Source organism: Dromiciops gliroides, chromosome 4 (genome assembly GCF_019393635.1).
Source record: "Dromiciops gliroides isolate mDroGli1 chromosome 4, mDroGli1.pri, whole genome shotgun sequence".
Lineage (NCBI taxonomy): Eukaryota > Metazoa > Chordata > Mammalia > Microbiotheria > Microbiotheriidae > Dromiciops > Dromiciops gliroides.
The window spans coordinates 290,854,924-290,878,080 of NC_057864.1; the positions used below are offsets into that span (position 1 = coordinate 290,854,924).

The following is a 23,157-nucleotide window of genomic DNA, read 5'->3' on the forward strand; positions in this document are numbered from 1 at the left end:
CTTAGTTTCTGAAAAAAATGTTTTCGTTCTTTATGCGTAAATTCCTTCTTGTTTTGAAAACCAGTGTTATATATTTTATTCATCTCTTTAAAAGCTGGTATGTATTATGCAAATGTTTTTTCCTGGAGGTAAATTTCCTAATGTGGTACTGAAAAGTAGTATGATAGATACATAAAAAATAAATATAATTTTGAAAATAGAATTTAAGACTGGAGGCTGTAAACATAATTATGTGACGTTCCTAGTCCTTGTAATTTCTGTATTTTATCCCTTTTGTACTTTGGCTTATGAAGGACAAGGAAAAAAAGATTTCTGTCGTATTCCAAATTAAGGCTGTCTTATTAAAACTGAAATCATTTTAAAAATTGTTGCATTTCCAGTTCACTTGAATTGGTGTTGTGCCTGGTTTATTCATTTATAACTTATAATTATCTATCTTTAAAATGTGTTTGACTGATCCAAAAAGGTAATGCTTATTATTGGTATCTCAGCTTCTCCACAATGAAAACTTTTTATAGATGCTACATATGTAAAATAAAATAAAGATCAGGTCATTTGAGAATAACTTGGTTCTTTCTTGAAACAAAACATTAGTTAATTGAGGTCATTCTTTCTTAGTGATTCAGGCTCAATCATGTTCCTTTTGGCCTGTTATTTCTATCCTTGTAAGGTGTTATTCACCCAAAGGTATTACCTGTCAAAGCATCAAATAAATATAAGTGGTTTGAATATAAGTGGAAGAACACTGCATATGGAATCTCAATACCAAAGTCCTATTCTAGGCTCTGCCATTTAATACCTGGGTGAGCTTGGGCAAATCACCTGTTCTCTCTGTGCCCCATTGTCCTCATCTATAAAATAAAGGAGGAGGATTAGGTAACCTCCAAAGGCTCTTCCAGCTTTAAATCTGGGAGGACCTTTTGATCCTTAGTGAGCAGTTATAGCTGTGAGAAGAATTATTTCCTTTTTGGAGGTTGTTTCCAGAGCAGCAAGATCACTGTTTACTTCTGTTACCTGAAAGAATCAGGTTGTTGCAAATCATAGAAACATAGGCTTTGGAACTGAAAGGAACTTTAGAGATAATCCAGGCTGACCGCCTCATTTTAGAGATGATGAAACTGAGCCTTAGGAGGGTTAGTTAAATGATTTTCTCAATGTCATATAGTTGCTCAAGTAGGAATGGGTAGAAAAATAGGCTCCAATTCTCTCATCCCAGAAACTAGGTTCAGTCCCATAGAAACTTTTATGGTAGTTGTATAACTGACCAAAGTTCCTATGGTCTTTTTGAGCTACCATAAGGTAGGTAAAATATCCCATTTTGCAGATGAGGAAATGATAGTCAAAGCAATGATGACTTGCCCAAAGCCATAGAAATTAACATGCGTCAGAACCAAATGAACAACCTTCAATTTTGTTTCCACATTTTTCTTCCTTTTGCTTACCCCAAGGCCCATGCCCTTTCCCTACATCTATAAACCCTTACCATTACTTAATTCTTCCCTAGCCTTTTAAGGTGAGAGTGTGACCCCTCTTATTTGATTCCAAGCCCAGGTCTCAAAGGATTGAGAGAATAAAGGGTATAGGAATTGACATGCTACACATACATATACATACACACATGTACGTATGTATGTACGTGCATGTGTATGTGTGTATCTTAAGACCTGGACATCCTAAGGGTGCACTGGACCAGAATTAATTCCTGAGCCCACTTTAGTTCAAATGGTTGAAAAGGTTTAGGGCAAGAGCTAAATTAATCTTCCAAAAGTCATAGGGCTATGCAGAGTAGAAAATTGCCTGAAGAGATTCATAAAATCATAGAGTGACCTCATAGATCATTTATTCCCATCTGAACAGTAATATTTTCTAGAAAATGCCTGACAAGTTGGTCATTCAGCCCCATCCAAAATAGTCTTCTGGATGAAAAGTTCACTGTCTAGTAGGATGGTTCATTCTAGTTTTGTACAATTAGTTGTTTATTGTTATATTTACATATTCAGCCCCAGGCTTTCTCCTGAACTTCAGTCCTGCAATCACCAATTGCCTGTTGGATATTTCAAACTGCATGTCCTGAAGACACCTTCATTTCAACCCTCCCTTCTTCAAAACGTCCTCTTTCTGTCAAAGGCACCTCCACTTGTCTAATGTTACCCCTTCATAATCTCATCATTATCTTCCATTCCTTTTTCTTTCTCACATACCCATATCACACAGTTACAACTTTAGTTCAGACCCTCACCACCTGTTCTTTAGATTATTGAAAGTTTCCTGTTTGATTGCCCTGCCTTGACTCTCACCCCTCTGATCCATTCTATACCTGCTGCCAAAGTAATTTTCTTTAAGCTTAGATCTGACTTTGCTGACATGTGACTTCCCTACTCATCAAATACCAGTGGCTTCCTATTGCCTCTAGAATAAAACATAAACTCCATTGTTTAGCTTTTAAAGCTCTACACACCCTGGCTTCATCTGCCATTCTAGTCAAACTAGTACTTCTCTTTGTTTGTCACATAGGATACTCTATCTCCCCTCTCTTTGCCTTTACACTCACTGTTCCCTGTGCCTGTAATGCATTCCCTCCTCACCTCCACTTCTTAGTCTCTCTTCTTGTAAGAAACAGCTCAGATACCCACCTTCTGTATGAAACCTTTCCTGATTTCTCCAGCTGCTAGTGTCCTCCCCTCCCCTAGTAAATTTTATTTAACTACTTTGTGTATGTGTGTATACACGTGCACTTGTTACCTCTATGTTCTGTATGCATTTTTACATTCATTTATCTTTAGTTTTGTTTTTTTACAGGGCAATGAGGGTTAAGTGACTTGCCCAGGGTCACACAGCTAGTAAGTGTCAAGTGTCTGAGGCTGGATTTGAGCTCAGGTTCTCCTGAATCCAGGGCCGGTGCTTTATCCACTGCATCACCTAGCTGCCCCAAAGTTGTATTTATTTTTCTATCTCCAACACATTTATGCAATCTCCCTTCTCTACATTCACATGGCTCCCACTCTTTTTGGGGGGGGGGCAAATGAGGGTTAAGTGACTTGCCCAGGGTCACACAACTAGTTAAGTGTCAAGTGTCTGAGGCCAGATTTGAATTCAGGTTCTTCTGAATCCAGGGCTGGTACTTTATCCACTGCGCCACCTAGCTGCCCAAGAAAGAGAGAGAGAGAGAGAGAGAAAGAATGTGAATGAGAGTTAAGTGACTTGCCCAGGGTCACGCAGCTTATATTTGTCAAGTGTCCGAGGCTGGATTTGAACTCAAGTCCTCCTGAATCGAGGGCCAGTGCTTTATCTACCTAGCTGCCCCTCATTTGTTGATTCCATTAGATTGTAGTAAACTCTTCTGAGCAGGGATTGTTTAATTCTTTGTTCTTGTTTCACTAGTGCCTAGTGCTTTACCTGGTACACATTAATAAATATTTTTAAATTGATTTATTATCGTTTAGTTTGTTTGCACCTTTGATTTCATTAGTGTAAGGGATTCCCCTTAAGGAAACTCCCTTTACCAATGCCGATCAACAACTGTTCTGGAACTTTTGGTCTTAGTTTTCTGGAATATTTGGAGGATAAGTGAGTTTTCCAGGGCCACACAGTTTGTATTGGAGAAGGGACTTGAATCCAGCTTGGCCTGACTCCAACTTGTCAGTTGTTGCTTTTATTGGGCAGAAATTTGCCTCCCTTTAATTTAGTCCTAGACATACTCTGCTAACTCCTTCCTGCTATGCAAGTTACTGGTCATATAGGCTATTAAATGAGGATAGTGCTAAAGAATCCATCATTTTGATATACAACATAAGTATTATCTTGCTAATGAAAATCCAGCTCAGGAAATAGCACCATCAGAGATATTGTCAGTGCATCTACACAGTCTTCGTTGTCTGAATGGTATTGATTTAAATTTACCTATTTTCTCTTGCCAGCCCAACTTAATCTAAAGAAATTGCTATCTAAACAGTTCACAAGCCTTTTCAATCAGAAGCTTTTAAAAACATGTGGCTATGTGGGTACAAGCAGATAGAAGTAATCTGAACAAGTAGTCTTTATTGAAATAACTTGAAGCTGAGTGTCAGACTCTTAGAAATAGGTACAACTTAAGTATGTCAGAAAAGCTAATATTTTTTTTTAACTTTCACTTTTATGCTGAATTTGAGGAAACAAGACTTCTTATTTTAATGCACCATTCAGGTGAAATTGCAGAGTTGAGAAGGGGACAACAATGTTAGTATAAAACAACTATCATCCTCAAATCCAGTTCTTTACCAAATAAGGGAGATGAACAAATTGCCTTTTTCACCATAAAAATCTGTTTCAAGGAGAATTGTCTATAAGCAGTTACTTGGAAACAAACTTTTCAAAATGCTTTTGAGTTACTTGTCTTGAAAATTGAAAATGTGCTAAGGGGCAGAAGTGACAAAGGATTACTTTTAAGCTATAAAGTATAAGAAAGAGCAGTTGAAGGAGAGAGCTTTATTACAGACAACAATGGCTCCTTAAGCACCGATGGTTCCTCAGACCCTTCTCCTGCTGTTTGGCCAAATCACGTAAACATAACTTAATTTTAAGGAACCGTGTAAGCAGAGTGACTGAAGTTTTAGTTACAGTTCTCTTTAGTTTTGTGGTTGCTATGTTTTTAAAGCCATGAGAATGGTACTAAGTTCTGGTGTAGTAATAGTAATTAATAGTAATAATAAGTAGTAATAATACTTCTCTAGCCTTTAGGTTTCTAAAGTGCTTTACAGATTTGATTTGATTTGATTTGTTCTTCACAACTCAGAGCTAAGTATTATTACCCCAACTCAGTTGATGAGTTGATGCACAAAGAGTTTATGACTTTGCCCAGGATCACATAGCTAAATTCATGGTCTGTCTTTTCAAGAATTTTTTTTTCCATTAACAATATTTGTTTAATTACTTTTTGTGAATGCCTATTCCTTCTTTGGGAGGAACAAAAGACTAATGAAAGGATCCCACTCAGTCAAGAAGGTAGAGCAGAAAGTTCATTTTGCATTAAGGGAAAGTGCTAATCAAACATCATAGGACAAAGAGAAGATGACAAGAGAAAAGTATTTACAAAAAAGAGGACAAGCATTTGCTAGCAAATGTCAGTGAAACTTGAACAAAAGATGAGGAAGATAAGTAAGTCTAGGGTCCAGAGAGGAATGAATCTTCCTTCTCCTGAGATTAGACAGGGGAAATGAAACTGGAAGGCTGAGAGAGAGGCAGAAGGGCTGGGTAATACTAATACTACCTTTCATATTTACTTACTCGCCCAGACCTATGATTCCATCAGTGTAGGGATATTTTGGTGTGAAAACTCCTGTTAATGATGTGTGAGTGAGTGAGTGAGTGAGTGAGAGAGAGAGAGAGAGAGAGAGAGAGAGAGCGCGAGAGAGCACACAAGTGAGCGCCTATAGACTGAGAGATTCACTTGAGATATCAATTGAATAAGTGATTTTCCCCTCCATGGTCATGTACACAAGAAGGTGTTCTAGAGTCACAAATTCAGAGCCTAAAGGGACCTTAAGTAGTTATCTAGTCAGAGGCAGATTTGAATCCAGATCTTCTGACTCCAAGGCCTTCAATTTCCTCTCTTTAACACTACTTTTGTTCCATTATGAGACGGTGATGGGCTTAATGAAGCCATTTAAACCTGCACAGTATTAATTACTGACCTATAAGTTAAAGGTAATTTCTGGGGGTTAATGAAAAGGTTGCACCAAGGAGGGACTAATTTAGACCTTAAATAATATCAATAATAATAATTATTAATATGATTTTAAACTAACATTTCTGTAGCACTTTAATATTTACAAAGTAAATCTGATAGGTGTCATCCCCATTTTATAGAAAATGAAACAGGCTGATAACTGGTAAATACTTGCCCACGGTCACACTGCTAATGTGTCTAAGGGAGGATTCAAAATCCAAGTTTCATCTGATTCTAAATTTAGTTTCCTTCAACTAAACAGTTACTATAGTAGCTACAAGTGCTAGATTTGGAGTCAGGAAGAGCTAAGTTCATATTCTGCCTTAGACATTTATAAACTTTGTAGCCCAGGTCATTTAACCCGAGGCTGACAGTAAGCCTCAATTTCCTTATTTGCAAAATGGGAATGATAACAGCTATCTCACATGAGATAATATGTAAAGCACTTTGCACACCAGAAAGGGTTATATCAGTGGTAGCTACCACCAGCAGTAGTACTGTTGCTACTCCATAGCACCACTTTGATAAGTCAGATGAGGAGCTAAGTAGTATTCTCATATTCCTAACTAAGGAATTATACTGTGAAAATCCCTTCATTATTGTAGTCATGTTTGGTTATGATTGCATTTGTGCTAGCTTGTGTGGATAATACAAGGTAAAGATCAGAGAAGCCAGAAAAAGACTGGGCAAGTTTTGATTGCAGGTGTATGGATTATTAATGTCTGAGATGCCAGAGGACAAAATGGAAGGGAGAACTTAATCATGGCCTTGATCAGCAGCATTATTTATTTTTTATCCAGAGGGGATTTTGGTACATGAATAGTGGGAAAATGGAGTTACCTTTTTGAACAAATTTTTTTTTCTTAATATTTCAGTCAGTTGATGGCTTAATCAACATGGATGCTTCTATCAGTGATATAGATTAGTGATGTCAAATTCAAATAGAAATGAGACCACTAACCAATATATAAGGATCTCTGCAGGCTACATATTTTGGGGGGGGCCAGGGCAATGAAGGTTAAGTGACTTGCCCAAGGTCACACAGCTAGTATGTGTCAAATGTCTGAGGCCGGATTTGAACTGTGGTCCTCCCAAATGCAGGGCCGGTGCTTTATCTACTGCACTACCTAGCTGCCCCTACACATTGATTTATATAAATATTAACCATACATTAACATTATCTATATTTTATTGTATTTTTATTTATTTTATTAAGTATTTCCCAATCATATTTTAATTTGGTTCTGGTTGTGGCAGTATTGCTGCCCTGTGTTTGACATTTCTGGTATAGATTACAACCTAACCCATCCATGCCTTCTTTTTTTTTTTTTTTATTTTGTTGAGGCAGTTGGGGTTAAATGACTTGCCCAAGGTCACACAGCTAGTAAGTATTAAGTGTCTGAGGCTGGATTTGAACTCAGGTCCTCCTGAATTCAGGGCCAGTGCTCTATCCACTGTGCCACCTAGCTGCCCCCCATCCATGCCTTCTTATTAAATTTTCCATATTCGTTAAAATATTTTTATTTTAAAGCTTAGCATGATCTGAGGATGTAAGATGATATTCATTCAGAGTATATCTGTTTGCTGAGATATGTGATAAAAAGGTTGGTTTAACTAAAGAAACCCCTTAAGCTATTTTACTTTGCTAGCTCTCAGGTCACTTTAGATCTGTAGTTCTCTTCTGAAAAGATTACTGTGACCCTAGGGTTTCTTATAACCCAGTACCATTAACCTCTGAGGCACCAATGGACCTTATATACAAATAAAGATCAGATGAAGGAATTTGAAGCAGTTTGCTAAAGTGGCCTTCTTTGCCATCTGTAGGGAGATTGGTAGGTTAAAACTAGGCAGTATGGCCATTTGGTAAAGGAACAGTAAATATACACTTTATTTCTTTCTGTGCAAAATCTTTATACTAACTCCAGCTACTAATCATGTATTTCTGCTAGATTTATTTTTCAGTATACCCAAACACATATAAGGAAAATGTTTTTAAACTTTTTTTAAACCATATAATAACCCCCGCACCCCAGCTCCCAAATTATTAAAAATGTTTTAAATAGTTGATTTTACAAGAAAAAAATATCAAGACAATTTAATTCAAAAAATATTAAGCACTTATTACTTACTATGCTTAGGCTGTGTACTAGTTGTTAAGGATACAAAGATGAAGATGGCGCCCCTCCCTATGGAGATGACAGTTTTGTTAATGAGCAAGATGTGCACAAGTAACCATAGTATAAATTATAATTTGATTAAGTGCCTAGGAAAAGTCTAATAGGGAAGTATGAGAAACTCCAAAAGGGAGACATTATTTCTAGCTGGAGAAGACAGTGAAGCCACTGTAGAAAGGCTGTTCCCTAAGACAGGGGGCAGGCCTTGAAAGAGGGAATTATTTCAGAAGGAGCATCACTGGTGGTGGTGGCAGGGAAGGGTAAAAATTCCTGACATGCAGGGAGGGTATTGCATATAAGTACATGGAGTGGGGTGAGAGCAAGAGAGATCTGGTTCAGTTTGAGTGGAATGTAATTGATTGTATAAATTTTTAAAGACATAATCTCATAATAGTTATTGTACCATTTTATTAAGTAAAACATAGTACAATATAAATGAAATCTAAATTGAATTTTTTGAAACTGGGACTTTAAGTTCCTGGACAATAGGACATAGCAAAACATATTGCACGTAATAAATGGTTAATGAATATTTGCAGATTTGAATTAAACCCCTCTTTGAATAGAAATGAAAAGGGTTTTGTTTTTTGTTATTAAGTCTGATATTAATAATTATAATAAATGTTTTGGTATTGAGCTGAGCATCACTGGATCACAGAGAAACCACTTACTTGAATTAGTGTTGTGACCACTTTAAATTTTTTCCTTTTTGTGGGGTGGGCAAGAGGAAGATGCCTCAGTAGTTCCCAGTGAAGTATTAGACTTGGCAGTTTTTATTGCATCAAGGGTATACTCAAGGCAGCATGTTGTGCTTATTCAAAAATTGTAAGGAAGAACATGACATCTGTTTGCTTATGACATACATAACTGTCCTAAACTAGAGTAGTATTCACTAAAGCACCCTCATTGCTTTTGATTTTTTTTTTAAGTATTCTTGTTTAAGCAGGTAATGATAGAACAGGATTAATTTGGTTACTACTTATTGAATACCAGCCAGGTTCATGGCACTGTCCTAGGGATTAGAAAATCTAGGTCTGTGTGTATAGCACAGTGAGGGGGGGATTCAGTCAGTAAAGAGAAAATAAGGAGACTGAGCCTTCTGAATGAAAGAAGAAAGGGTAGATGAGAAAGGAGAGTATTTGTGCTGAATTTCTAAGTTTTTATTTAGAAAACTGCTCTAATTTGAATTTGTCTTGAGAAGGATCAAATATTTGTGATATATGCAAAATAAATAGACTACCTAAAATAATAAGTTTTAGGTTTGGGATATGATTTTATATTTTTAAGCATTATAACTGTTGCTTTTATTTACTTCAGGTAAATTCTAATGGATTATTGATTGCCCTTGTGGAAAAAGAAAGCAAGCTAACCCAGTGTGTCCATATTGTATTGCATCGTAAGATCTGTCAGTATCATTTATATAGTATTTTGTTTCTCTCAAGGTTAAGAACTAGGACTATTCAAAGTCACTAAGTATAGATGCATGGTGAAAATTGTCATCTAGCTCATAATTAGAGATACACTATAGGTAGGTATTTTCTTTTTGTTGTTGTCTTAGGGAAAGATGTTAGGAAAGACACTATTTTTATTCACTTGAGTCAAATAAAAGGTTTACAGCATATTCAACACATAGTTAATATAAATTCACTATGTACAAGGCATGGAGGAATACATAAACTTGACTAGACATAGTCCTTCCCCTCTAGGAGTTTATGATCTAAATAACAGAAATGATTCTGTATAATATAGACTAGCCTTAAGGACTGTCATCTTTCAGATGTTAACTTTAAAAATTGCCAGTCATATGAACATTCTACAATGGAGTAACATTTGGTACACATCCTATATTCTTCATAGATGCAGTACTAATTAAAACAATCTTTTTTTTTTAAGTTCAAAACATTTTAACCTTTTTGAAAAGATAACGTGTCCCCGGAAACAAATTCATCCTCGAATCTTCCCTTAGGTGCATATGGGGCACTTGGAGTGTCTCAAATGTTTGTTTGTTTGTTTGTTTGTTTGTTTATTTATTTATTTATTTTTGAGCAGGCGATTGGGGTTAAGTGACTTGCCCAGGGTCACACAGCTAGTAAATGTCAAGTGTCTGAGGCCAAATTTGAACTCAGGTCCTCCTGACTCCAGGGCCAGTGCTCTATCCACTGCGCCACCTAGCTGCCCCTCAAATGTTAGTTTTAAGCCAAAGAAAAAAATTTACTTATATATTCTGTTCCTAGTTTTTAAATGTCCTTGCAGAAATCTTAAAGGTAAGAATTTTTATAAACTGAAAGCCCATAATTTTTTTGGTTTGTTGCCTGCCTTTAAGATTAAAGTTTCCCTTAGTCCCTTCCTTTTTTTTTTTTTTAAACAGCATTGTCCCAATTTCTTCTATTTACTCAATGCCTTTTCAAGAGGCCCTTTGTGCTTCATTCTTTCTTTAGGAAGTTGTCCCTTGCTAAATTTCTTCCATTTGCCCTAGGCTTTTTTTGTACTTTGGATCTCCCATTATTTTTATTGGCTACCACTGCTGCTGCATACTGATTATAGGGGCCTACCTCTTTCTGCTACCATCTTCTGCTCTGTAGAAGAGCAAAAAGTAAAATGTGTGAGCCTGTCTCTGGTGAATGCTGATTAGCTACTGGCATAGAGGTACACTTTATTTTGTAGAGGCATGCTTGGCTATGTGCAATTCTGGAGTTCTTTTCACCCTGGAAGAAGAGATTTATATTTATCTGGATATTGAAAATTATTGTGATGCAAATGTATTTCTTTTGAATATCGGCTAATAATCTATACTGCTACTAAATGAGTGGTTTGCTTGAATTATGGCAAGCCATAGTCACGGCATGGAACTTGAGGCTTTTGATGTTAAAAGCACTTCACTTCAGCATGTGAAAAAAAAAAAGATAAAAATAGGTATTTTAAATTCATTTTGATTGTGTAAACTGAATTTTCAGTCCTTTGCTTATATTAAGCATGATGGAAGGATACAATGAATTTCTAATGATCTGTACAAGTACTGTTCATGTGATGTAGAGACATCTCTAAACTACGGGAGGTAATCTAGCTTTTCCCAGATTTGCATCTCAGCAGTTTCTTTACTGTCACCCAAGGATGTGGGGTGACCTTTCTTATCCTCCACACTTGAGCTGGGTGGATATTGATTGGGTCAGACACAGAGAGAATTTCAGTGACTTTACACATGATAATTTTGATTATTCCTGCTTCTGCTCCATTTAGTGAATAGACTAATAATCAGTAATACACTGCTGAATTACTCCTTTCTGTGTAATTAGTTTATGATACATATATCATGTGTTTTACATAAATAACAGGAACACCTCCCCCATCTCTGCCCTCTTCCATTCAGTCTGGCCCAAATATAGAATATGGAAAAGATGAAGGGCAATTCAAAACCAAATGAAATATCTACACACTTTGTAATAAAGCTGTTAGCCTTGTAGATGTGAAGTAATTTTGCTTCTGATAAACACAATAAAATGACAATTGAAACCCATTAAAAAATACTTGTGAGACTTTGGGCACAGTGCCTGGCACGTAATAAGTGTTTAATAAATGCTTGTTGGCTTGCTTACTTCCTTTGGAAACTTTGCTGAGTTTGGGAGGCCAAAAAATACAGTAAAAGTGGTTTTTACTTGGACGTGAGCTTATTTATCTTTCTTATCTTAACTCAAAGCTCACAATCCCAGAGGTTTTGAATATCCCTAAATGCTTCTCCCTTAATGATTATTTGTAAAGTTATATGTATGTTTGTCCTAGGCAGAGAATTCTTCTACTTAACTTAGCACAGACTGGGATTTCAAGTTAAACATAATACTATAAGATGATACAAAGTCAATATGAGAAGGGAAAAGAGTTCTGAAGGAGAAAAATATATTTAAAGGTGTAAAGTGGTCTGGTACTTAGTTTTTCTCCATAGACAATACACCATATAAAACCAAGGAAAGCTAATCATGGCAGAATCAGGATTTACGATTGTCAGGGTGATATGGGGAGTGAGGGTAAAGTTTATCTGGGAATATCAGAATAATCTCAGTTGGAAAAAGTAGTCACAAGGGTCACCAGAAATGTGTATGAGAACAGAGGTAATATGAAGAGCAGCTTAGGGGACAGGGAATGGTAGTAAGAGAGCTTTGAGATAGGTAAGTACAAACCAGGAAAATCTACTTCAACCCACTGAAAGTTGGTCAGGTATGCTTTAGGTATCTTCAGGGCCATTGATTGCCCTGTCCTAAATAGCCATGTCCAGTTATCTGATTTTATGGAGTCCCATGCTTTAGTCCTGTAGAAATAAGTGGCCATTATCCAGATTATCCAGATTAGATAAGAGAGGCAACCGTATATGGAACCTGGCTTGATTTTTATGTGTGCAACACAATGTTTTAATGAACGTTAAGGGCATCTCCTTTTTTCCAAGAACATTTATATTTTGAAATAACAAGTGTCTGTTTAAAAAGAACTCATTAGAGTTTAATTTTCATTTAGCAAGTATTTCACTCTTGTAAATGTGCTGGCCAGCATTTCTTTGTCTCTTTCATGAGTTGTCTGTCAAGGAACAGTCAGAAAACAAATCTTTGTAATATCCTGTTAGAACTTAAGACCTTGATGATCCCTGATCCATTCTCTATCATGGATGGGTTTTTCAGAGTTCTTGTTGGAATGCTATAAAGTAGTGTGGGTAAAGCAGCAGCTCTTTCTGCTATGAAGCCATTTCTTTCTTATCTGCAAGCTTACAGATCTTCTTTGCTTGATACATAATTTGTCAGTACTTTTAAGAGCAAGGTCTGAATAGTAAAACAAGTATTGTTCCTTCTTTTCCCTCCTGCCTATTTCTCTATTTGATTCCCTGTCATCCTAATCTACCCAAATATTTACATATATAAAATCAGAAGGATACAAGATGCTCTCCATTTGCCAAATGAAAGTCATACTCTGTCCAGTACCCTCTCCCTCCCACCTTGTTGTGAAGTTGAAATAAGATTTGAAGATTTATGAGATAAGATTTTAATGTATATTCTGTACATAGAAGAGCTGGGGCCTTCACCGTCAAATACCTCCTTTGACTGTGCATTATTATCTTGCATGTAGAAAGCTTGAGCAGTGGCAAAGGCTTTTAAAGGCATTATTTCATTTGATCCTTGAAATAGCCAAGGAAGCAAGCAGGATTACAGCATGGCCAATGGCTTTTCTCATTTTGTTCTGACCAGCTAGCACAACATCTTGTATGTTAGTAGATGCTTAATTAATTTGTTGTATTGAACTTTACAGATGAGAAAACTGAGGCATAGATAGCTTAAGTAACTTACCTAAGTTCTAAACATAAAGTTAGTGGCAAAATGAGGACAACATAAGTATTCTGAATCCTCGTCCACTGCTGCTATCTCTACAATGCTGTTTGGGGGTGTAAAATGGGCCATGGGGCAGCTTTGAGCAAATGCTTTGAGTGGCCTATTCTCCTTTCCTGGTTTTACTGCATCTATACAGCTTTACATGCCAGAAAGGCCACATTTCACATTTCTTGGTTCTTGATGATCCTCCCTCTCCTCCTCCCCACCCCGATAAACACTCATGACATCTTAAACTAGTATGGAGCCAAACAGCATAGAAATGGAGCTGTCATGCAAATAGGAATTGCAACTCTCTTTGGGTCATATAATTAAAGATGAGAAATGGGAATAGAATCCAAAAGGTCTGGCTAACTCTTACACTTACTTTCCCATTTGTAAAGGATCATAGATAGGATAAAAATACTAACAGATGCTGTGTAAGGTAATGGACTTGATATTACAAATCAGTTTGATATGCATTCAATTATGTTCTGAAATAGAGCAGAGTCTACTCTTTTTTTAAAACATGTTTATTTTATTTTATTTATTTATTTTGGTGAGGCAATTGGGGTTAAGTGACTTGCCCAGGGTCACACAGCTAGTAAGTGTTAAGTGTCTGAGGCAGAGTCTACTCTTTAAAACAGACTCTTTAGATTTCTGGTAGTTACACTATTTGTAAAAATCAAATTGAAGTTCTAAGGAGTGATGATATAATCTACCCAAGGTAGATTAAAGTTTCAAATTACTGAGATTCTTTACTGTTAAATATGAAATTAATTAACTGTTTGTGAGTAGCTTTATGTATTTCTCCATGCAGTTGATTGTTAATCATAAAAGCCTCTAAAGTATCATTTTACTTTTTTTCCTTTTAACCTTATATGATTCGCAGAGTAGAATAGAGATGAAAATTTAAAATAGTGCTTTGCACAGTGCCTTACACATGCTAAATCATATGATCTTCAATCCCCATTTTACAGATGAATAAACAAGGCTCACTGGAGTTAAGTGACTTGCCCAGGGCCAAAGAGCTAGTAAATGTCTGAGGGAGGATTTGAATTGAAGTCTTTCACTTTTAGCTACTGTGTACACAGTTATATTCAGGCTCAGACACTTATTAGCATGGGGAAGACATTTTAACCTTCTTTTGCCGTGGTTTCCCCATTTGTAAATTGGGATAATATCACCTACTTCAGGGGTGTTGTGAAGATCAAATGAGATCATGTATGTAAAACATTTTGCAAACCATAAAGCATTCTATGTAAATGCTAGCTATTATGTAAAATGATCAACTTCATTATTGTCATTTGAAAGGGATATAATGTAGACACAAATTAGATTTTCATTTTAGTTTTTGATGTATTTTCCAGATACTGGTTTAAAAACAAGTTTGCATTCATTTCATGTATAAGTCTTATATACTGATTCTTTTAATTGTTCATTGAAAGGCTCTATTCTCATTCTCAGTTAAATCCTGCATGGTGTGTATAACTTCTGAAATGAGTAATAATTCCAGAGAAATTTTCTTCAATTGCTTTACCTCTGAATAGCCCATAACTCTTGATAGATAGATGGTAACTACATGTATTAATTTTTTTGGTAAAATTATAATTTTGGTAATGTGGTAGTACAGAAAAATGATTTGGAAATAAGTGCAGATGGGTAATCTTTCCAATTTAATTTCGGTTCAACAGGCTACATTTTGCAAGTTGTATATTTAAATTATTTTATTGTGAAGCCTCATTCATTTGTAATAGTAAAGGGCTATTGTGAATTGCAAATGTTTGAAATGAATGGGAAATAAAAGGATGCCAGATTTCAGATATACTTGGAAAAACAGAATCTCTATTAGTTTAGAGCAGTCATCTCAATCTGGGCACTGTGAGAGAGTTCCAAGTAGATGGTGGAAACTGGAACTCTGAAGCTATCCCAACAGCTGTTTTGTGTAGTGGCAAAATCAGCCAGATTTCTGTGCTGTGACCTTCCTCTGTTCCTGAATCCTGCCTGTTTGTTCAGGCTCCCTAGCCCACCATTCTGTTGTGATTTCAGGAGGATATAAAGGTTGGGGTAGTTCAGTTTTAAAAGAGGAGGTCAGATTGAGAAGTGATGAAGGAAATTTGAAATCACAGAGTTTGAAGCCCACTAGTTTTAGTGGTAAGTACTCAGAAAAGTAGTCCCAGATTAGAGATTTGCTTCTTTAACAGTGCTTCATTCACCAGAAGCAGCTGTGCTTGAAAACAAAACAAAGTGTTTTCTCAGAATTTTCAGAAAGCTTACAAAGGCAGTACTGTGTTAAGTTGTTTTTGTTTGTTTTCAAATCTGTTTAGTTTTATTAGTTACTGGAGAACGTGTAAATTGGTAACTAGGTGATTTAAAACTTAAAACTTCAAAGTGTTGTAGGTTTTTATATATTTTGAGACTATTTTTAAAGGTAATATGAATCTCAAGTCATTTGTAGTTTTAAAGATTTTTTTATTTTAAAATGAGAATTTGTAACACCCCCCCCCCTTTTTTTTAAAGATGGCCCTCCTGAAGCACCTGTGACAAATGGCAGTACTACTACCATCACCACCACCCTGAATGATGACCTGGATATCTTTGGTCCAATGATCTCTAATCCTTTACCAGCAACAGTCATACCCCCAGCCCAGGTATGTTGGAGGGATATAGTTTTGAATTGTCATTGCTTGCTTTTTCCCTATTGCTTCTGAGAAAAACTGATGAACTGAAATATTCTAGTCCTTAAATTTAAGCAAAGTGCAGCTACTGACTAGCGTTAAGGAACTCAGATGACTTTGACCTTGGCTGAGATAAATACCTGTAGGGATTTGTAATACGGGTTTGTAATAGCCAAAGCCTGAAATTCCTCTTAAGTAGATCACAGACTTTCCTTGAGATGGTATCTCATATCCCATTTTAAAATTTAAAAATCTTTTTTTTTTTACAATTATGAATTTAACAATCATCAACACATTCATGCTCACAAGACAAAACTGAGGTTAATTATCTCTTTTAGAAAATAATCCCCACCCCCTCCTCCAATCCTCCAGATCCCCACGGCGGGTGGGGGGGGGGTTGGAGGGTGCTCTTTTGTTATAAAAAAGGTGGGTGTCTTTGGGTTTTTTGGTTGTTTTATGACCCAGAACAATTTAGTGATTCAGGCCCAGGATAGGAACAAAATGAATGTTAATGTTCAAGACTAAAAAGAAACTTATTTGCAATTAGGGATTTTAAAAGGATACTATTACTCTATAAAATAGATACTGCCCCTCTCTGCCTCCATAGGCACCACTGAAATAAGAGCTGGGGCAAGTTTAGTGGAATTCCCACTGCTGGGAAATAGCAGGCTGGGCTTTTTAATGCCTCATTTAACAGGATAGCAATGTCAGTGGTGAAGGTCCTTGCCCCCGGCCCCAACAAATTCCAAGGATAGCCTCCTTAAGGGAAAACCATCCCAACCAACAAAACAAATTTCACTTCTATTATAAAAAACTTATTAATTTTTTATTACCTTTGTCAAACTATTTTGCATGGAGACATTTATATTAATGGTGAAATAATCTGTTTTTGGTAATGCAAGATTTTAAAATCACCTTAATGGAATTTGTAAAGGGGAAATAGACACATTTTAAAACTCTATTCTGCCATAAGAAAAACATACCATTTGAGTCATTTTGAATTTCATTTTAAACTCTTTTATTTCCTCAAAAATAGGCAACAAAATATTTTCATTAAAATGTGTGTTATGTATAATCATAGAACATAGATTTCAGGCTGGAAGAGATGGATATTAGAGATCATCTTGTCCAACTCTCATTTTATGGAAGAGGGAAACCGAGTCTCACAGAAGTTAAAGGTTTTGCTTAAAGTCACACAGATAATAAAGGGCAGAAGCAGAATTTTCATCTAGGTTCTGATTCCAAGTCTAGTCCTCTTTTCACTGTATCACATGACCATCCATGATTTCTTTTTAAATAGAAGATGAAATTCAGTGCCAAATTTGATTTATTTGGATAGAAAGCTTAATAAGAAAACCATCTCAGTTTTATACTGCATCATTCTCATTAGAAGCAGAGTTGCTAGTATATTTGAAAAGAGATTTATCTGAAATAACCATTAAAATTCATTACTGTCAGCATTTTATTGCTTTGGAAGAATCTGTGTTTTGTGGAAAGGTACTTTTTTATGTCTCTGTCCCTTTAAAACTCATGAAATATTTAAAAAACTTTGCAATTATATAGTTTAATTGATGATGACTGCTAAAGCATTCACCTTTTGATTTGTTTGTGCAGAGATGAGTGTGCATGAGACAATAAAAAATTGATACCACTCCAGTATCATGGTTTTCCAAAGATAGATTTAGGACATTCAACAATCTGAGCATGAAAAGCAATTTATTTGCTCTGGCATTCTGGTGAGACAGTTATATTTGCCAGGTTTCTTTGGATTCCTTGGGGTGCTCATTTTGCTTTGCAGTAGTTCTAAGAATTGCCTCCTCTATGTTAGCCTCCAGTGTGCCATGGGCAGTGTCTGCTCAGTATCTTATCCAATAATTAAACCATCAAGACTGAAACTTGTAGAAGGGGGCTCTGGACAGAAGGTACATTCTTTTCAACATAGCTTTTCTTCAGAGAAAATTTATCTCAGGGCAACTAGGTGGTACCCTGGATTCAGGAGGACCTGAGTGCAAATTTGGCTTCAAACATTTGACACTTACTAGGTGTGTGACCCTGGACAAATCACTTAATCTTCATTGCCCCGCAAAAATAAACAAACAAATGAACAAGCATATAAATAAATAAGTAAATGAATAAATGACTGGATGAATGAATGAATAAATATATACATATTATATATATATATAGAGAGAGAGAGAGAATCTAATAACACTTAACATACTGGACAGAAAATATTTTTAATTGGCCTGCTTTTCTATTGTGACAAATTGTCTTTCTTTTTTTTTAGTGAGGCAATTGGGGTTAAGTAACTTGCCCAGGGTCACACAGCTAGTAAGTGTTAGTGTCTGAGGCCAGATTTGAACTCAGGTACTCCTGACTCCAGGACCTATGCTCTTTCTACTACGCCACCTAGTTGCCCACAAATTGTCTTTCAATCTAAAGTATATGTAGCTTGTATTTATGTTGTCTTGGTGGGAAGTGAGAGTGCAATATAAAATTCAGTGAGTAAATATTCCAACAATTTTCAAAGCTTAAATCTTGATTAAATGGCAGTCAAACACAGATTCAAAGCATATCTCGTTAAGATGTTTTAATATAGGTGCCTTGTAAATGAAATTCATGATGACACTCAAACCTTTGAAACTTTTGAGATTGGTCAGTTCACATGACTTTTCCTTGCAGCTACCAAGATTCATTTATGTTTTTCTGAGTTTATATTTTAAGAGCTTGACCTTGTAGTACTTTTAGCACAGAGATCCTACTGTTAGATCCAGGACAATGTTTGAAAATTTTGTGCCCCTTGTGTTACTCCACTCTGGATACTTTGAACCTTCACTGTAACACAAGTGATTTGTTGCATTATAGAATTGCCTGTATGCAACTGAGAGTCAAATTTGGAGCGTTAAGATAAGTGCACTTAGAAAAAAATATTAAAAGATGCTCTGAGACCACAAAGGCTATCCAGTTCAAGTCCCTCTGTTGAACTCTCATGCTAGAGCAAAGCACAAGATTTCTCTGCTTCCACCTAGGGAAGTATCTGGTTTGCTTACCTCACAATTTGGTATCCTCAGGGAGCTCCCAGCATTTGACTGGTTAAGTACACATTGAGAGAAACTATTAGGGAGCTATAGCACCGTAATAGTGGTAAGTCTAGGACTACTTATATCCAAACCTTTGGGTGGTAGAAAGTGGAAACAATCTTCCCATAATGTTTGGAGCCCCATAAACCCCAGACTAGAATGGACAGTGCCCTAAGCTTGTTTGCTCAGCCCCTAGAACCTAAAAGGAGGCTGCCCTTTTGTTAAGGAAAGCATTGTTGCCCCAAACACACTCGAGATAGGCTCATGGAGGACACTTCTTTATCTGGCACTTTTTGATATGACAAATAGGTCATCAAAAAAGGATTTGCATATCTGAGTGCTCGGTGAAGTATAATATTTGATTTAGCTGTTTTAAGGTTGTAAGGGAGGCTACTACTAGTCATCAGCAGAGAAAACATACATTATATTTACAAGCTATTGAAATGAGAACTGTTCCAGTGAGACCTCCAGAGTAATTAATCCCCTTATCCAGGCCAGAGTTTTGACATGATTCTGTATCTAGTTAATACAACTTGAAAAAATATGGGGACTACAGTGTCACAAGCAAATTTCTGATGTTGATGAGTAAAATAAACTGATAAAACTCAACTAACTCAAAGAGAACCAAGAATTGCTCACATAGACACAAACACAGGTGAAGTTGTTTGGCTATTTTTGATTTCATCCGTAGCATTGATTTCAGGGGTTTAAAAGGCCTTTGTCATGCACAATATTCATTTTCATTCATGTCTCATTTAAACAAAGATAATTATCAACTTATATGGGGAATTTGCTTTAGTTCCAAAAACTTTCCCTTAAAGAGTCTTACTGCTTGAATTACTTTAAAAATATCTAGACTGCCCTGATTGTAAAGTCCTCTTTCATGCCATGGGTATAAGGTGTTTGGATTTTTCAGTTAGAGAGATGTTGTAGATATAATACTTAGTTTCTATCCCTTTTTTTCAATTTGTGGAAGAATCTTGTCAAGTTAATTTTTACAACATTTTTAACATTAAAAAAAAGCTAGAAGAGGCAGGGCGAGAGAGGGTACAAAACATAAATATAAATGCTCTTTTTTTTGATACCCCTTTAGTTTCTCCCAGGTAATAGATGTTAATATGGGGGGGGGGGGCAGCTAGGTGGTGCAGTGGATAAAGCACTGGCTCTGGATTCAGGAGGACCTGAGTTCAAATTTGACCTCAGACACTTGACACTTACTAGCTGTGTGACCCTAGGCAAGTAATTTAGCCCCCATTGCACCCCCCCCCCCAAAAAAAGTGCATGTAAGCGTGTGTGTGTGTGTGTGTGTGTGTGTGTGTGTGTGTGTGTGTGTGTGTGTTTGTTAATTATTTCCTTGGGTAAATGACTGAGTTTAGCCACTGCTCAAAAGAAATAATCCTGAATCTTTTAGTCTAGTGAAAAAGAGAATAATTCTCCTGCTATAAAATTATTATAATCAACAGTTACATTTTTCCCCACAGGAACCCAGAGGTTCATCTAGTATTATTTCTAGGGTTTCTCTGAAAGAAAGCATAGTTGCATAGTGATGGGTTGAATGCAATTCTGTGGCAAAGTATCAAAGGCTTGTCTTTATACTTAAAAACTTCAGCAGTCTGCATTTGTATTGGTGTGGATATCCCTCCACCAGTACAGATCAGAACCTTTCCACAATTTAGAAAATTGCCCTTAAGATTTACTATAACCTAGTGATCATTAGTCTCTGCAGACAACTGTCTCTCTCTGGTGCTATACTCACTAGCCTTTTCCTCCAGAGTTTGTGCTACTCAGGCATGGCCTCTAAGATTAGTGAAACATCAGTAGGACTTTGATGGTGAAGCTAATATTTGGTTTTTGCATAGCTGGGATACTGGTAATTTGTTTCTTTCTTGTGGACCCATGATTTCATTCATGTAAGGATCTCCCACCGAGTCCCCTTGACCAATACAAAAATGCAGCTTAAGAGTTAGCACCTGGTGGTGCTGAAAGGTCAGATGCCTTGCCTAAGGTCATAGTCAGTATGTGACTCTTGGATTCAAGTTGACTAAGGCCAGTCCTCTGTGCCACTACTTATATTGTTAAAATTTACATATATATAAAATGTTCGTTTTAAAATGTCACCAGTTAAAGAAAGGACTAAATATTTTTAAGTGGTTTGGGATGACAAATAAGAATTATATGGTTGATGGTACCTATTATGAAGTTTTTAGCAAATTTCAGAAAAAAACCTTTTCAGTTAAGTAAAACCTTGATTAACCATAATGTTTGGGCACTGGTTATTTTGGTCAATCAACTTAATCATTGTATCCATATTCATTTCACCCTTTTTTTTTTTTTTTTTTTAGTGAGGCAATTGGGGTTAAGTGACTTGCCCAGGGTCACACAGCTAGTAAGTGTCAAGTGTCTGAGTCCGGATTTGAACTCAGGTACTCCTGAATCCAGGGCCGGTGCTTTATCCACTGCGCCACCTAGCTGCCCCCACCCTTTTTTTTTTTAACTCTAGATTTCATTGATCCACTGTCCTGCCTTAGTATTCAATAGTATACAAAATATAATTGAATCTTTGTTAACTGGAGATTGTGCCGTGCTATAGGGACTATCTTTCTCAGTTTGTATCACTTATTTTTGGCATTTATAGATGTGGAATTGGGTAACCCTAGGGTATAATCTAAAAGTTGTTCAACTTAATTGAACAAACATTTATTAAGCACCCATGGTATTCAAGGCACTGTAGACCCAACAATTAAATTGCCCGTGCCCTCATGGACTACATTATATTATAGGGACTAAATTTATATCATTGACTTGCCATTTCTTCTCATAAAATATGTACAGAATATGCAAAGTGTAATTAGAAGGCTAATCATAGTTTATGAATAAATTAGAAGCATGTTGTAGACAACATAATACTGTGGCAGAAAGTGAATCTAAATTTAGGTTTAAGATTTTATGTAGATTGTGAAGAAAACAAAGGACTCCTTGCTGGTGTATTGAAACAACTACAGTACTGTATTCTGGTTTTAGAGATCTCCTTTAAGCCAAGGGATAGCACATCTTAAAACTGGCAGTAAAGAAGGGGAAATTCAAAGCTCCCGATTCCCTAGTCGAGCACAGAGCCCAGCGACTACAAGACAATTTGTGTAGTGGACACACACTAGAGACTCAAAAGGCTAGATTCTGGTGATTACCTAACAATTACTGTAATTAAGAAACCCTGTGGGTTTGTGAATTATCCTCAGTTATTTCATTTCTAACTAATTTTATAATTTATGTATAAATTTTGAGCCACCATTAAACCCACAATGAGCTATGGTTTAATTTGTAAAACTGCCCTTAAGTTTTTTCAGCTGCATATTTTGATGTTTGTGTTTTCAGGGCCCCCCCACAGTACCAGTAGCTGCCGCTTTAACTGCCGGATCTGCAGATCTAGATCTATTCACTGAGCCAACTACAAAATCAGAAGAATCAACAAAGAAGCAACTCTCCAAAGATTCTATCCTATCCCTGTATGGGACAGGGACCATTCAGCAACCAAGTGCTCCAGGTTCTTAAATTTTCAAAGCTCTTTTCCAAAGGTTTCAATACTATATATGTACATTGTACTCAATGCAGGTTTTAGATATAAGTGCTTAGAAATTCATCAGTGTAATATCAATTGTATATGTCCTCTATTATTTAGATGTGAGATGGATGCGTTTACTCTTGCAATTTGCACAGCTAAGAAACTGAAATGAAAACAGCATTAAATTAAAGGGCAAGTATAGGATTCAAAAATTTTATTCATTTAGAATTAACAAGCTGTTCACATATCACTTAATACAGTTTCACAATCTTCTAGAAAATGAATTATCTTGGATTGATAAAATTTGATTTGCATGAAGGTTATGACTGTGTACAAGATGAAATAGTCTCTGCATGTAAACAAAAGTGAAGCTGAATTTCATATATGTTCCAAGATTGCTTGAACATTTCAAAATCATCATCATCGTAATGAAGCCAATTGTATACACAGCTCGAGTGTATTTCAGGCAATTTCCTCTGAAACAGTGGAACCTATTCCCTATTTAAGTGAAAATTGTACTGGGAAACTTGACTCTAAAAGCTATCCATCAAAGCCAAACTATGGTCAACTCTCATTTATTTATACAACTGAAGAGGAACGGTGTTGCGAGTAATCTTAAA

At 36.3% G+C, this 23,157-nt stretch overlaps 2 protein-coding genes across 3 annotated transcripts in view; one reads left to right on the forward strand and one right to left on the reverse strand.

Moving 5' to 3' along the window:
- Positions 1-23,157, forward strand: part of SMAP1 (small ArfGAP 1) — a 221,375-nt gene that overhangs the window by 192,524 nt on the left and 5,694 nt on the right. For both annotated transcript variants that reach the window (XM_044001349.1, XM_044001350.1), the window contains 2 exons: positions 15,741-15,871; positions 22,351-22,519. In XM_044001349.1, coding sequence (XP_043857284.1) covers positions 15,741-15,871; positions 22,351-22,519 — 300 coding nt within the window. The remainder of the gene's footprint in view (positions 1-15,740; positions 15,872-22,350; positions 22,520-23,157) is intronic.
- B3GAT2 (beta-1,3-glucuronyltransferase 2) overlaps positions 1-23,157 on the reverse strand; it is a 133,081-nt gene that overhangs the window by 17,315 nt on the left and 92,609 nt on the right. The gene's annotated exons all lie outside the window — the stretch shown is intronic.